Here is a 13,175-nt window from a genome sequence, read left to right on the forward strand (position 1 = left end):
CACACAAAGAGGGAATGCTTATATCCTTGTTTTTGTGGACTATTTCTCAAAATGGATCGAGGTGAGTGCTGTGAGAGAAGCCACTGCTCAAGTTGCTGCGAACAAGTTCATTACTGACATTTATGCCCGACATGGTTCTCCCTCCTACGTTATTTCTGATAGGGGAACGCCTTTCGTCAGTGAACTCTTTGAGCATGTTTTGTTGACTCTTGGGACTGAACACAGACTAACGACTGCATACCATCCTCAAACTAATGCGACTGAGCGTGTGAATTGCACTTTGAAAACGGCCATTCGAGCATATGTTGGAAATAAGCACACTTCCTGGGACAAATATCTTCCCCAGATCTGTTTTGCACTGCGCACTCCGCCTCATGAGAGCACAGGCCTGAGCCCGTCCATGATGCTGTATGGGTGAGAGTTGGACACACCCTTGGACCTTGTCACTCAACCCTCCTGGGACAGACTGAGTGACCCTGAAACGCCTTACTCAGATAACCTGAGAGCTTCACTTCGGGATGCTCATGAACATGCTCGCTTGGTGCTCGAAGATAGTCATAAAAGGCAAAAGCACTACTATGATCTGAGACGTTGCACAGTCTCTTATGAAGTTGGAGACCTCGTCAGAGTAAAGTCGCACCCAAAATCAGATGCATCGTACAACTTTTCTGCAAAGTTGGCCCCCCTTTACACTGGTCCCTGCCGCATCTCCAAGAGGATGTCTGATGTGAATTACTGTCTCACCACAGTGGACACTGGGGAAAAAGTTGGAGTTTTTCATGTTGCAAACCTGCAACCATTCTACATCTGGGACACAGCTTTATCTGGCAAGCATGCAAAGCTAAAGGCTGCAGCAGCTTTGGATCTCGGTCCCCTGGACAGCAGCTTGCCTCCTGCTCTTTCAGTCCCAGGCCGCAATGCCTGTGACGCTGTTGACACAACCCCCATTGTCTCTAGCGACACCCCTGCTGAGACTGACTTTGACTGTACTGACACTGTCCCGCTTTTCGAGGACCAGAACTCTTTCCAAGAGACTGCTGACATTGCTCTGGAGACAGAGGTTAACAGTTCACCTCCTGCTGACAATGGGTGTGCTGTTAGAGGTTCTTATAACCTCAGACCAAGACGAGTTCCTCGAGTCACCACTGACTGGTCAGTCAATAGGTGGACCAACCCTTTTCATACTGACAGATTTGACCTAAAGTGACCTTATTTGCTTTTTGATGTGTTTCATGTGGTCTACTGTTGTAACAGGACCGTTGTTTGAGTTTTCTACAATTCATGTTGGCAATGTTTTCATGTTTTGGTACTGTGTTCCTACTGACTGTTGCAGTTTTTGAAAAAGAGAAACGCAATGTAAGAAAAAAAGGGAATTTCATTCTGTAATTGTCCTGGCTGTCCTGAGTTTATTTTATTTCTATAACATTTATTTAAATGGACATTCACCATGTGGGACACTGTCATGTATGCCAGTTTGTCATTATTGCACTGCACATTTCCCTGTTTTGGTTTCAACATCTTATCCTGCTGACCATGTATGGAGGCTGGTTAAGTCTGGCCTGTACCTTTGCTGTGTTTGGCTGGGGACAGCCTTTGTTTAACCCGGGGGAAATATGTAACAGTCACAATGGTGTGGTGTCTCTTTAAGACAACCCGTCAAGGGTTAATGTTGTCATCAGTATGCGCCACTGACTCTCTGTGATTGTGTGGACATGTGCTTGCACGCTAGTGCATGAGGATGGACGGGTTTTATGTTTTACCTCTCCACACACCTTTTTTTTGCAACGTATGGGTTGTACGAACACTGTGCACTGTTTGTTAAGCTGCAGCCGTTCAACCGGGCTTATATGGTTGACGAAGAGAACGTGTATTAAAGAATACGCTGTGGAATTCCCAAAGCCAGCGTGAGTGTGTATTCTTTCGACTATCCTGCTAAGTGTTTTGCCGCCTCCTCTCAACCACTAAACACAACCCGACGTTACACTTTGAAGGACTTTTAAGGTGGCTATTTATGTGTTAAGCTAACAGACAAACGTTTTCACTTCCTGTTATGACGCTGCTAAAAGTACTTACAGCTATTTATTTATGCACAGCTTTTTAAAGGTCCAGCCATAGGTCTGGCCACTGCCACCAACACATTAATTCTTTTCTTTTTCAGCCAGACTTTTGTATATTTGCTGTTTGATACAATTTGGGCCAAGCTTTAAGTGTTGGATAGATGACCTCACATTTGGTTTTATAATAATTGGTATACAGAGGAGTTTATGTTCAGCTGCAAGGTATGGGGCGCCTTTTGTAAACTGAAACATGCTGCAATTAACAGCAGCATTTTTTCACGTTTATCTCAAAAGCTTACAAAAACATGTTTTTTCGAGTCATTTTTTACAACATTTACTAAAATATTTGTAACTTTTTATATCTAAAATACAATTTTAAATGTTAAATCTAAATATTATGTTTAAAACTAAATGTTAAAAGTTAAATCTTAGTATTATATTTAAATCTAAATGTTACCAGAACCTAAATATTTAGCTAACATGCAAATTTATTGTATGGGTCAACGCAAATACCAAAATAAAAGCTTTGCTAAAAAATCCAGCGCTAAGGTGTGCCGATAGTGATCAGGTTGTATGTCTGCTCTCCCCTGACAGTACGTCAGTGATGTCCAGCGATTTAGCTGCTGGGGGTGCACTACTGCTGAACCTTTGGATGGCCGACAAAATGGCTCATGGCAGTGAGATATGACCATCAGGGGAGAGCAGACACACAACCTGCACACTTTAGCACTGGAGTTTTTCACAAAGCTTTTATTTTGGTATTTCCGTTGACCCATACAATAAATTTGCAAGTTAGCTAAATATTTAGTTTCCTTATACATTTAGAGTTCACATTTAGATTGAAATATAATATTTAGATTTAATATTTAAATTGTATTTTAAATATATATATTCAGTTTACAAACAGCGCCCCTTAGCAAGGTGCACCGGTTCTGTGGTGTCAGAACAAGCCCATATCATGACTCCACCACCATGCTTGAAAGCTGGTGTGAGGTGTTTGCGTTGATATGTTGTGCTTGGTTTTTGCCTGATGTGATGCTGTGCATTATGGTTAGACATTTCCACTTTGGTCTCATCTACCAAAGGACAGCGTTCAATAGGTTTTTTGGTTTATTCAGATGCAGCTTTAGAAACCTAAGCTGTGCTGCAGTGTTCTTTGTCGAGGGAAAAAGCTCTCTCCTGGCAGCCCTTCTAAACAAGTCAGTTGTTCAGTTTTTTCCACTAATTGTAATGTCATGAATTTTAACACTTTACTTTTCTTTTTCTTTCTTTTTTTTTCAATAAACGTTTTTTTCTGAGTATTGTCTGGTTTGACCTTGGGGTGAACTGATGGGGATGTCCATTCCTGGGAAGATTGTGCCTTTGTGTTAACACACACCTGAATGCTACAGACCTGCAAACTGCCAAAAACTGCAGAGGTGCTCAGGCTTGCTGATCATCAGTTAATCAAGTACATCTGATTAGCAGCACCTGCCTGCTAACTACCCTTGCTATAGAAGCATCAAGGGTATAATAAATTTTCAGCACCACTCTAAAAAAACCATTTTTTTTAACATGATGGTATGTTTTTTTTCCCTTTTAGGTCTACATCAATTTACTTCAATCAAGTGTAATAACTACAACAAATTGAAACACTGTAAGATCATCTTTTATATGTTATTGGTCCCTCCATTTATATTCAAATCAGTTTGATATCACAAATGTGTGTGAAGTACTCAGTAGCAAGCCTGTTCTAAAGTGGAAGAACAGAGCATTAAGTAAAGATATTTGTATGTAGACAGTGAAAGTAAAAGGATGTCAGAAAAATTGCGAAGTAAATTACTGCAAAGTATAATAGCATAGTGTTTGTATTTTGTTACCGCCCACTAATTTTTAATCAAGTATAGGAGCAGTTTAACTTTTAGCTAGCAAGCAGTTAGCTAATAGTAAACGTTAGCTGAGGCTAGAAGCAAGACTGTGAGCTAAATATAATTGTAAAAAATGCATTTTAACATGTGTTTAGTTGAAGACATTTGAACTTGAAAATTGTTGAGAACGGGCTTTTGAGTCCGTCTGTCACAGCTGTGGGGGTTCACGTGAAAAAGGCTGGAAACCATAGAATGTACTTTAAAGCCTGTGCACGCTAAAAAGATGATTTTACATTTCATTTCCCTTCTCTGGTTATTTTTGTATTATGGACTCATGACAAGGTGTTTTGAGCTGGAATCTCTTATCTACTAAAGATGAATTGAGATGAAAAAACATGTTTCATTAAAGCTCATATTATCTACATGTACTCCACACACTCCTATCCTGAATTTTTGAATGTTGGCACTCACCACTAGATGTGTTCAGTACTCACCACCTGGCAGAAAAGCAGGTTTGGGGTCATCATCAGTGCTAAAACATTAACTAAACTTTTAACCGTTGATACAGTCAAAGGTTAACAAGGCAGGTGTTTTGAAAATCAGATATCCTACAAAGGGACTCAGATAATGGAATAAATAATTGCCTATATTTCGTGGGATAAGAAATGTCATTTTGTGTCTGCCTGGACAGACCTCGACAAGTCCTTTTAGTACACACCGCACATACTCTGATAAACCAAGTCTTGATTTTTCCACTGACAATGAAAGTGATTTATAGTAAATTAAACTTTGATTTTTTTCAGTCTGTTCCACAAAAACATGCTCACATCAATCTGCTCTAAAGGCGAAGAACATGCAGGTCCACTCACCTGTCAGGCTAATTTGTAAATTTAACAGCCCTTTACAACTCTGTACAAAATTAGAAATAGATTCTCCTTTTATGCCTTTGTATTTTAGCCCTATGCGGCACAACTATAACCTACTTAGGGACCTGAGTTACACTTTAACAGATACAAACACAGACAATTTACCAGCAGCTAAAACTAGCTGGATAATCAGGTGAATCTGGTCTTTGTGCTTTGCCATATAGCCCTGGAGTGCCTCCACTTTCTTTTCCAGCAAGCTGTTGACACACAGATAAGAGGAGTAAGGAGAGAGGTCATAAATGTTAGATCAAAAGGCTCACGGAAGAAAAGCTGGTGATTTAGAAGAAATGAAGAAACACTGTGTTTTTGGTTAAAATGAGAAAGAAAAAACCTCTTGTTGTGTTGTCCCGTCTTTGCTGATGCATCGTCTATACCTTCAGATGAGATTTCCACATCAGTGGATATGTGCTGCTGTTCCTGTCACACATGTATTGAGGATCATTCATATTAGAAATTTGGCAGAGAGGACCCAGAAGTAGTCAACAAACTTGTCTTACATGGATGTTTGGTCAGTGCGGCAAAAAAAGATCAAGAAAAGGATGGGGGGGGGGGGGGGGGGGGGGTAGAGTCAGTCAGAGAAAGCTGACTGGTGACACACTGGTGCACAGAACTGGCAGGAAAGTCCACTTTGAGACTGCAGTGACTGAAGTTCTTGAATGGGATTGTTTACACAGCTCTTGCACAATGACATTCTTCTTCAAACCCTAGACAAAGATTTATTTTTCCTTTTGCACAATGACCATTGATTTTTTTCCCATTCTTTCTGTATTATGTGCCAGGTCATTTTAGTTTGTTTTTATTACTGATTAAAAGGATTTCGATATTATTAGTTTCTTCGTTTTAGTTTTAAAAATGTATTTAGAATGGGGCATTTTTCCAGTTATAAGATTTAAGCAGTTCAAAACAGAGTGAACTTCCTATTTGTTTGCCAACACAAACACACCAGTGCCACCTCAGTGTTTGTTTTTTGAGAAATTTGGTTGATTTTAATGACTGAAATGAAGACATTCCTGTATATTTATTTTGCTTTATTTAGGTTTTTAGTTAACTGCAATCACTGTGCCAAGGTTGAATCTCCACGCGTTGGCTGCAGGTGTAAATATGCCACTCTAGCTTAAAAAACATTTGAGTTGGTTTAATCATCCTCAGAAGCTTCAAAGTTAATTGTCAGCTTCAGTAAAAGTCAGAAGATAGATGTTATTTTAATTATTAAATATAAAACAAACAAACGTAGCTCAAACCATCTTGTAATGGAAATGATCGAAAGAGTTCCAGTTCTTTTAAGATTGTTTTATGCCTTACTTACCTCTGATTCAAAGGCCTCATTGTCATTTCCTTGTTTTCCATCTTTATTTTCTATTATATCCAGCTCCATTTCCTTGCTCTTAATTGATTGTATGTCAGGCACTCACTGGAAGACTTTAACCCCACCTGTCCCAACCTTTTCCCCTCCCTTCCTCCTTTCAACTGACTTCACTCCCCTCTCGAATAGTGTCCAATGCCATGCATTAGTAACTATGTTACTAACTATGTTACTAATTAGTAACTATGTTACTAATGCATGGCTACTAAATGGCTTCTTCTTTTTTTGGACTGCTGTCTGCTTGGATGATCAGATTATGTAGTTAAAAAGTCACAGATGGGATACTTCATTGTTCTTTTGCTGACAGGGATGGTTATTGGTGCATTACTTTCTAAAAGCTTCAGTCATTTCCTTTGGTCCTTTAGCAGCCTGAGAGGACACTCTGTATATGTGCAGACTTTCTAAAATGAAACAAAGCAGAAGTTCATCACTTATTAGATTAAACTCCCAGCTCACTGGAAACATTGTGTTGTACCTTCTGAAAATTGGCTTTTTAAGTATCCCGTCTGCCACTAGAGAGCACTGGTGTATAATCTGTCAGTAGAACCACAATTCAAATGACTTGTAGAGGTTGAAATAAGTTCACGAACCCGTGACACGCTGTACAAAACCACAGTAGTAAAGAAACATCAAAACAAAACATTTAAATGAAGGAAAATCGATAACAGCAGAGCGTAACTGGAGGCATGTTGAACCACTGACAAAAAAAAGAAAAATAAAGAAACTTTTAACTTGACTTTCTTAAAGTTAAAAGAAAATTAAGAATAATTTCCAAATTTTACTTCCTTTCATATGAAAATTGCTCATCACGTCATGCATTTGTTCCTTTTAATCACAGCTCTGCAGTAATAATTCTGTTCAGAAAGTGACATTCAGACAATTTTTAATGAAAAAATATATTTCATTTTAATAAAGACTTGTGGGTCCCACTGAAGACTACTATCTCCTCATACTTTGATGTAGCCAGAAAGCACATTAGAAAGAGAAGAGAGGAGGGAAATAGTCCGGACCGACTGAGGTTTGTCTCTCCACGGGTCGTGTGTTGTGTGCCAAACCGCCCCACATTTACTGAAAGAAGAAACACATTCAGCTCAGTGATGTTGTCATTATATACTCCCATCTACTCACTGGTCTGCTGTTCCAGTCATGACCCGGGTTCTGTTACTCTCAGCTTTGGGCTAAAGCAGCATATCAGCCCCTTTCTGGTCCCAAATAAATAAACCGTAACAAGTTCTGGTAAAGGTTTGGACTTGAAAATGACAAGACATTCTTCCTCATCTTGTGCAAACCTGAGGTAACAGCCGTAAGTACACATATTATGTTCTCAGTCAAAGAAAACCCAAGAACAGAATATGATACAACAACAGGAAGCAGCACAGGTGGCTTTAATGGAGCGACATGATTGCGAAGCAGCGGCCAAAGCAATTATGACTCAACAACGAATGACTGTGACGATAAAATAGGCGATTGGGATTCAACAACGTCTGATCTGAAAGGAACACAGGGGAGACTGTGATGATTGTATACTCGACTGTCATCACCTCGAAGTTTTACAGCATTTGATGGATATTTCCGGGAGCAATCTAATCCTGTATCTAAATGGACCCATCAAGAGATTAATTGAATATTATTTTTAGCCCCAGTTTGATGGTTATTTGCAAATACTTGTAAAGATACAAAATAGTTGTGAGCATAATGAATGAAAACCGATGCAATTCACCAGTCTCCACACAGCCAGAGGCAAAGATCCTTACATCATGATGCCATGCTGCTATGGAGGGAGCTGGATGACATCATGAGAATGCGCACATACATCAGCCTCAAACAGAGTTCATCGTTTATTAATAAACAGATTTATATATTTATATATTTAAATACCATCTCTGATTTTTATTTCTAGAGCTGATTCATTTATGACTCACCCACTAACATTTTGCAAATGGATGTGTTTTTCTTTTCTTTTTTGTGAGGCAGAACTCATCCAAAAGAAAGTACTTTAAAGGAATGTCCCATCTAATTTCAATAATTAAAGTCTGACTCTAGATAAGCTGCTTATTTTATTCATTCATTTTTGGCAAAGGGTTATCAAGATATGACATGGATTAAACCCTATACTAACTGCCAGAGGGGTATGGCTGCCAAATGAAACGTCCAAAGAGACACCTTTAACATATTTGAATGTCAATTTATGCGCGTACAGTTTAAATACATTGAAAGTGGTGATTTAAACCATGAAACATGCTGATTCACAAGAAGCCAAATGTATTGTGTGCTGTGGTAGGCGCACAGTGCTGTATGGAAAACCCATTCTGAGGATGACAGACGGTTCGCCTGGTGTTATTAATATATCACAGACCTGTAACACAGGTTGCATCCTGTAAAGGAGCAGAGAGGAATCTGAATATTCTGTTTTTGTCAGACACAATTTCTTTTTAATTGGTACACCCACGCTGCTCTGTGCAGAGTGCGTACACCCCAGTTTGTGAGGCAGACACCCACCAGATTGGTTTGCACACAAACAGGGCTCCATAATTACGCTCCTCTATTCAGCAGCACTGCCTGTGCGTCAGCACAAACGTCATATTAGAGCTGCACATGGGGGGACGGAACATTGGAGAGGAAAGGAGAGGAGAGGAGAGGAGAGGAGAGGAGAGGAGAGGAGAGGAGAGGAGAGGAGAGGAGAGGAGAGGAGAGGAGAGGAGAGGAGAGGAGAGGAGAGGAGAGGAGAGGAAGCCTCGCAGATGTGGCGTGCTGGGGCTGCTGCTGCTTGCAGGCAGATGTTCTGTCATCCTCTGCCTCTCACTTATAAGGTGAACGACTGTGGAGGAGTAGCTCTGTTCTCCAGTTGTAGACAGCAGGGAGAGACCAACTCTTATGTTAGCAATGCATCCAGCTGAAGGAGATCTGGCCTATAGCAACAGGGTGACTGGCATACAGCCGTATAACTTGCACTCTAAGATGACATGTTATTGATTCAGGTCTGGTTTGGCTGAGAGCCTCTGATCATTATGAAATATGGCCTAATGATTTAATATGGTGACGCCAGGTGAAGTACATGCCAGCTAAAGACCTGATGATCAGTGATTGCTCACTCTTTCTCTGTACATATTAAATCCAGCCTGCATCTTTAAGCATCTCTCAGCTCAGTTAGAAATAAAGCTCCAGGATATTTAAACACAGTCGGCTACTCTAAAATGTCGAATGAGGATTAAATAGGAAGCGACTGCGAAAAACAGCTTTGTTTTCATTGATTAGCTGTGTACAGTTCCAGAAGTATTACAGCCAGATGATAATCATCATGACGATGGCAACAGTGTTGATGAGAATGATTACGACAATTAGAGCCTCTAAATTGATAGCCCCTTGTATCTCATTTACTCAACGATCTGAAGCCAGGTAGCGGATAAATTAAGTAAGCTGTTCAGAGCACAGGTCTTTTCCACAACTCTGTCTTTCTCTTTATGTCAGATAAGGACGCTCACATCTTGCTACAAGGAAACTTCAACTAAACCAAATGAGGATAAATTATTAACCAGAGAACACGCGTGGAGAGCGAGCACAGGCTTTGGTGAGGTGCCCCTTGAGCAAGAAACAGTTGTGCTCTTCCCCTGACCCTTCCCCCGGACCTTCCTGAGAGCAGGGTACGAGAACCGGTTCTCTAAGAGGGCATCGGTGATGTTTATTCACGGCGTGCATTGATGCTCCTTCATCGTCTTCATCCCGGCAAAGCGCGCGGAAACAGCGGTGAGGTGCGGTGCTCACCTTCTGACTGTCATTTTGTACACCTACATCACCACCACCACTAACAACAACCCTCCACACACGACAACTCTGTCGGGAGGAGGTTCCGGTGCTTGTCAGCTGAGAGAGAGAGGGGGAGAGAGAGAACGAGAGAGAGAGCGATCCTCCTTGGCACACATTGCCAGTGTGGCAGTGAGATTTTGACTAACTGGCTGACTGACTGGGGGATTCTGGAGGAGTCACACGGGGAAGGGACGACACGCTCTCCGGTTTTCTCTTTTTCCCACCCCTTTCTCTCCTTCTAATCTGTCATCACCGGAGAGGTCGATGGTTTTGTAGCTGTGAAGCCTGCATCCATCTCAGCGGCGGATTTTGTTTTATTTCTCCTCTCCTCGATTGGCCGAACCGGGGCTGATCCCAGCCAACCTGGGCCGGGCCGTGGAGCTGTTCAGCGAGCCTTATAGCTGAAGTTGGCGGCACCCGAGATGAGCGCCTTGAGACCCGGGAGCGGGGCTCTCTCCTCGCCGGGGAGACGGTTTGGGTCGTGGCGGTGCTGCTGCTGGTGGTGGTGGGTATTGGTAGTCGGGGTGGCGGTAGGTTCGGGTGATCCGTGGATGTCCGCCGAGGCATGCCCCTCTTCTTGTTCCTGCAGCAGCACCAGGATCTCTTGCGTGGACCCGGAGCGGGGTATCAATGCCTTCCCCGTCCTGCAAACCGAGGCAGAGATGGAGAACATCACCGACATGTGAGTTTCCCTCATAAGCACCGGTTCACGGAGAGATGTGAAGCTAATGCGTCAGGGGCAAATCAGCATATTTTCCTGACTTTATCCTTTTCCAGCGGCCCACATTTCCCAGAACTTCCCAAATAAAGAAACGGCACCCTTCACCCCTATTCTGCCAATTGTATGGGGAGCTGACAGATACACAGCAAAGAAAGCGGCCCAAATGTTGTTTATTTCTGCTCTGAATTTTAACCTGATGAATGGATTTTAAAGCAAATTCGTAAATCCATATCACTTCAGGTAGGATTTTAAGTAACCGAAGCCTACACTTCTTTCCTCGTTGGCAAGGGTTTGCCTCAGAAAGGCATCAAGTGCAACCCACATTGCATAACAGACTCTTTGGCATCAAGGGGCACATCAGTCTTTCGGCACCAGCAAGGAAACAAGCTCGTTTAGAAATGAAATGCAACTGAAGCTGATGGGCTTTATTCTGACAAATAGACAGCTCAGTCTGCGCGCGTACGTGCTCGTGTTTGTGTGGAGACGCCAGACACTACAGTCCAAATATTAGCACAGACACTTCTCAAGATGGCTTATATGAGTGTAGGCTATCTAAATGAACCACACAGGCGGAGAGAATCGATGCTGAAGAAAGAAAAAAAAAAAAAAGAAAAGTGACGTTTTTCTTGTCAGACTCAACATTTTGCTGGCAGTCTCTTTAAGGTTGGTCGGGCGCAAGATGCCATAAATCTCAGTGTGTGTTTAGATGTACTGTATCATCTCCTCTCCGGGCTGTATTTGAGCTTTTTCCACTCACATTTAATGAAACGTCACTTGGCCTGAAAATGAGCTGAGGCACCTCTGCAGCCGAGACAAATTAAACGGGAGATTAAGGTTTTTAATTGCGCCAGCATATTTCTTGGCAAAGATAAACGGCCTTGTTGGTAATGACTTATGTCGGAGATAAACAGTTTTTATCGGCGGCCTTGAAGAAGCCTTGGAAGCGCTTTGAATGAGCCAGTGTGGTGAAAAGCACTGACTGAGTGCTTGGCTAATGTAAACAGACAAATTACTGATGACCGTGGAACTGCTAATTCCGAACGACCTTGCCAAAAAAAAAAAAAACAACTCGGGGGAGATACTGTAGGTCATCGTGCGCCCTGTCGTATGTGCCGTTTTTGGTTGGACTTAGTTTATGACAGCTGATCTGAATCCTCAACAACTGGTCAGAAATCGATGTGCTGTATGGGTGTAACAGCTCACACAGTCTGCGGTGATGTCTCTTTTGTGCCCTAATGTGTAGCCTGCAGTATGTATATGCTCAGAATTCCAAACAAATCATACTTAGTCACCATCTGTTTAGAAAATATCCTTTAGGGGGGATTCAGGGAGGTGGCTGTGCTAATACAGACAATCATAAATGGCAATATGTTTTGTTACGCACAGAAAATGCCCTCCTGATTAAATACTGAAAACATAACCACGCGTACAGAAATTTCCCAGAGTTTGTATATTCACGCTTGTACCCCTACACCGACAGACAAAGGAGGCTAACGCACATATGTGGGTATAATAATGGTTATTTAAAAGCTCAGTTAAATTCCTCCCAGCTCACTAAAACAGACATTCAGCGACGGCTTCGTCAAACATGTGCACACTTGTGTTATTTGACAGCAGCGTTATTATTCATCAAGACTGTCTGCTGTTCTCCTTTAGACACTTTTGCAGGTGTTTATTTTATTTTATTTTATTTTATTTTATTTTATTTTATTTTATTTTATTTTTTAAGCGCAGACACCGAGTGACTAATTGGTGATTTATTTCCGATGGCAAACGAGTTCGTTCCACTAAAATCATTTTGTCACATTGTCCATGCATCACTGCCGTCAGGCAGTGTGCTCCTTATTGAGAGATACATTTCATTATCACCAGATTTTTTCCCTACTTTTTTTTTTTCTAGTGGATTGTGATGGGAAATGAGGGGAAGGAAAGAATAGGTGTTGTGCACAAAAGGTTCTCTGCAACACCCCAGACATGCAGATTGCATGGTGTACTTTTTTAAGGAATTCTATTCTTATTTAACCCCCTGTATCTATGTTATTACCCCCCCCCCTTTTTTTTTTCAAAGGGGCAGCAAACAGGCAGCAAAACACTAAGTAATCGGAAGTAAACACAACATCCACTTTATATGCAAGCCAAACCAACTGCATTGCAATTTAGAGCAATCACACTGACCAGTGCTACTGTGGTAGCAACCCCCTAAATTCACCAGGACCCCCCTGCTAAACAGGCCATGTGCTGTCCCTTCAGTCCTAACTCATTTATTTTTTCACTTGCATCAACTAAAATGTAATTATTATGGCATACATTGAGAAACATGAACTAAAAGTTACACCTGATGAATTTGCAATATTTCCCAAAAGAATTGCTCCTCCATTTCTACAGCTTTCAACAAATCAATCAATAGAGATGGTTTTTCTCACTCACTGCTTGTCTACCCCCTTGGAAAAAAACACT

General features: G+C 41.5%; 2 protein-coding genes across 4 annotated transcripts in view; one reads left to right on the forward strand and one right to left on the reverse strand.

Moving 5' to 3' along the window:
• LOC146506689 (solute carrier family 28 member 3-like) overlaps window positions 1-6,322 on the reverse strand; it is a 32,971-nt gene extending 26,649 nt beyond the window's left edge. Inside the window, exons 1-3 of the mRNA XM_085180757.1 lie at window positions 6,137-6,322; window positions 5,162-5,247; window positions 4,936-5,027 (exon numbers count right to left, since the gene is read on the reverse strand). Of these exons, the coding sequence (XP_085036883.1) occupies window positions 4,936-5,027; window positions 5,162-5,247; window positions 6,137-6,205 (247 nt within the window). The 5' untranslated portion in view covers window positions 6,206-6,322. The remainder of the gene's footprint in view (window positions 1-4,935; window positions 5,028-5,161; window positions 5,248-6,136) is intronic.
• Window positions 6,323-9,822: 3,500 nt separating this feature from the next.
• ntrk2a (neurotrophic tyrosine kinase, receptor, type 2a) overlaps window positions 9,823-13,175 on the forward strand; it is a 110,934-nt gene continuing 107,581 nt past the window's right edge. For 2 of the 3 annotated variants that reach the window (XM_085179389.1, XM_085179390.1), the window contains exon 1: window positions 9,823-10,679. In XM_085179389.1, coding sequence (XP_085035515.1) covers window positions 10,420-10,679 — 260 coding nt within the window. In that variant the 5' untranslated portion in view covers window positions 9,823-10,419. The remainder of the gene's footprint in view (window positions 10,680-13,175) is intronic. The other variant, XM_085179391.1, reaches the window with a different exon arrangement.

Source organism: Neolamprologus multifasciatus, chromosome 12, assembly GCF_963576455.1.
Source record: "Neolamprologus multifasciatus chromosome 12, fNeoMul1.2, whole genome shotgun sequence".
In the NCBI taxonomy this organism is placed as follows: domain Eukaryota; kingdom Metazoa; phylum Chordata; class Actinopteri; order Cichliformes; family Cichlidae; genus Neolamprologus; species Neolamprologus multifasciatus.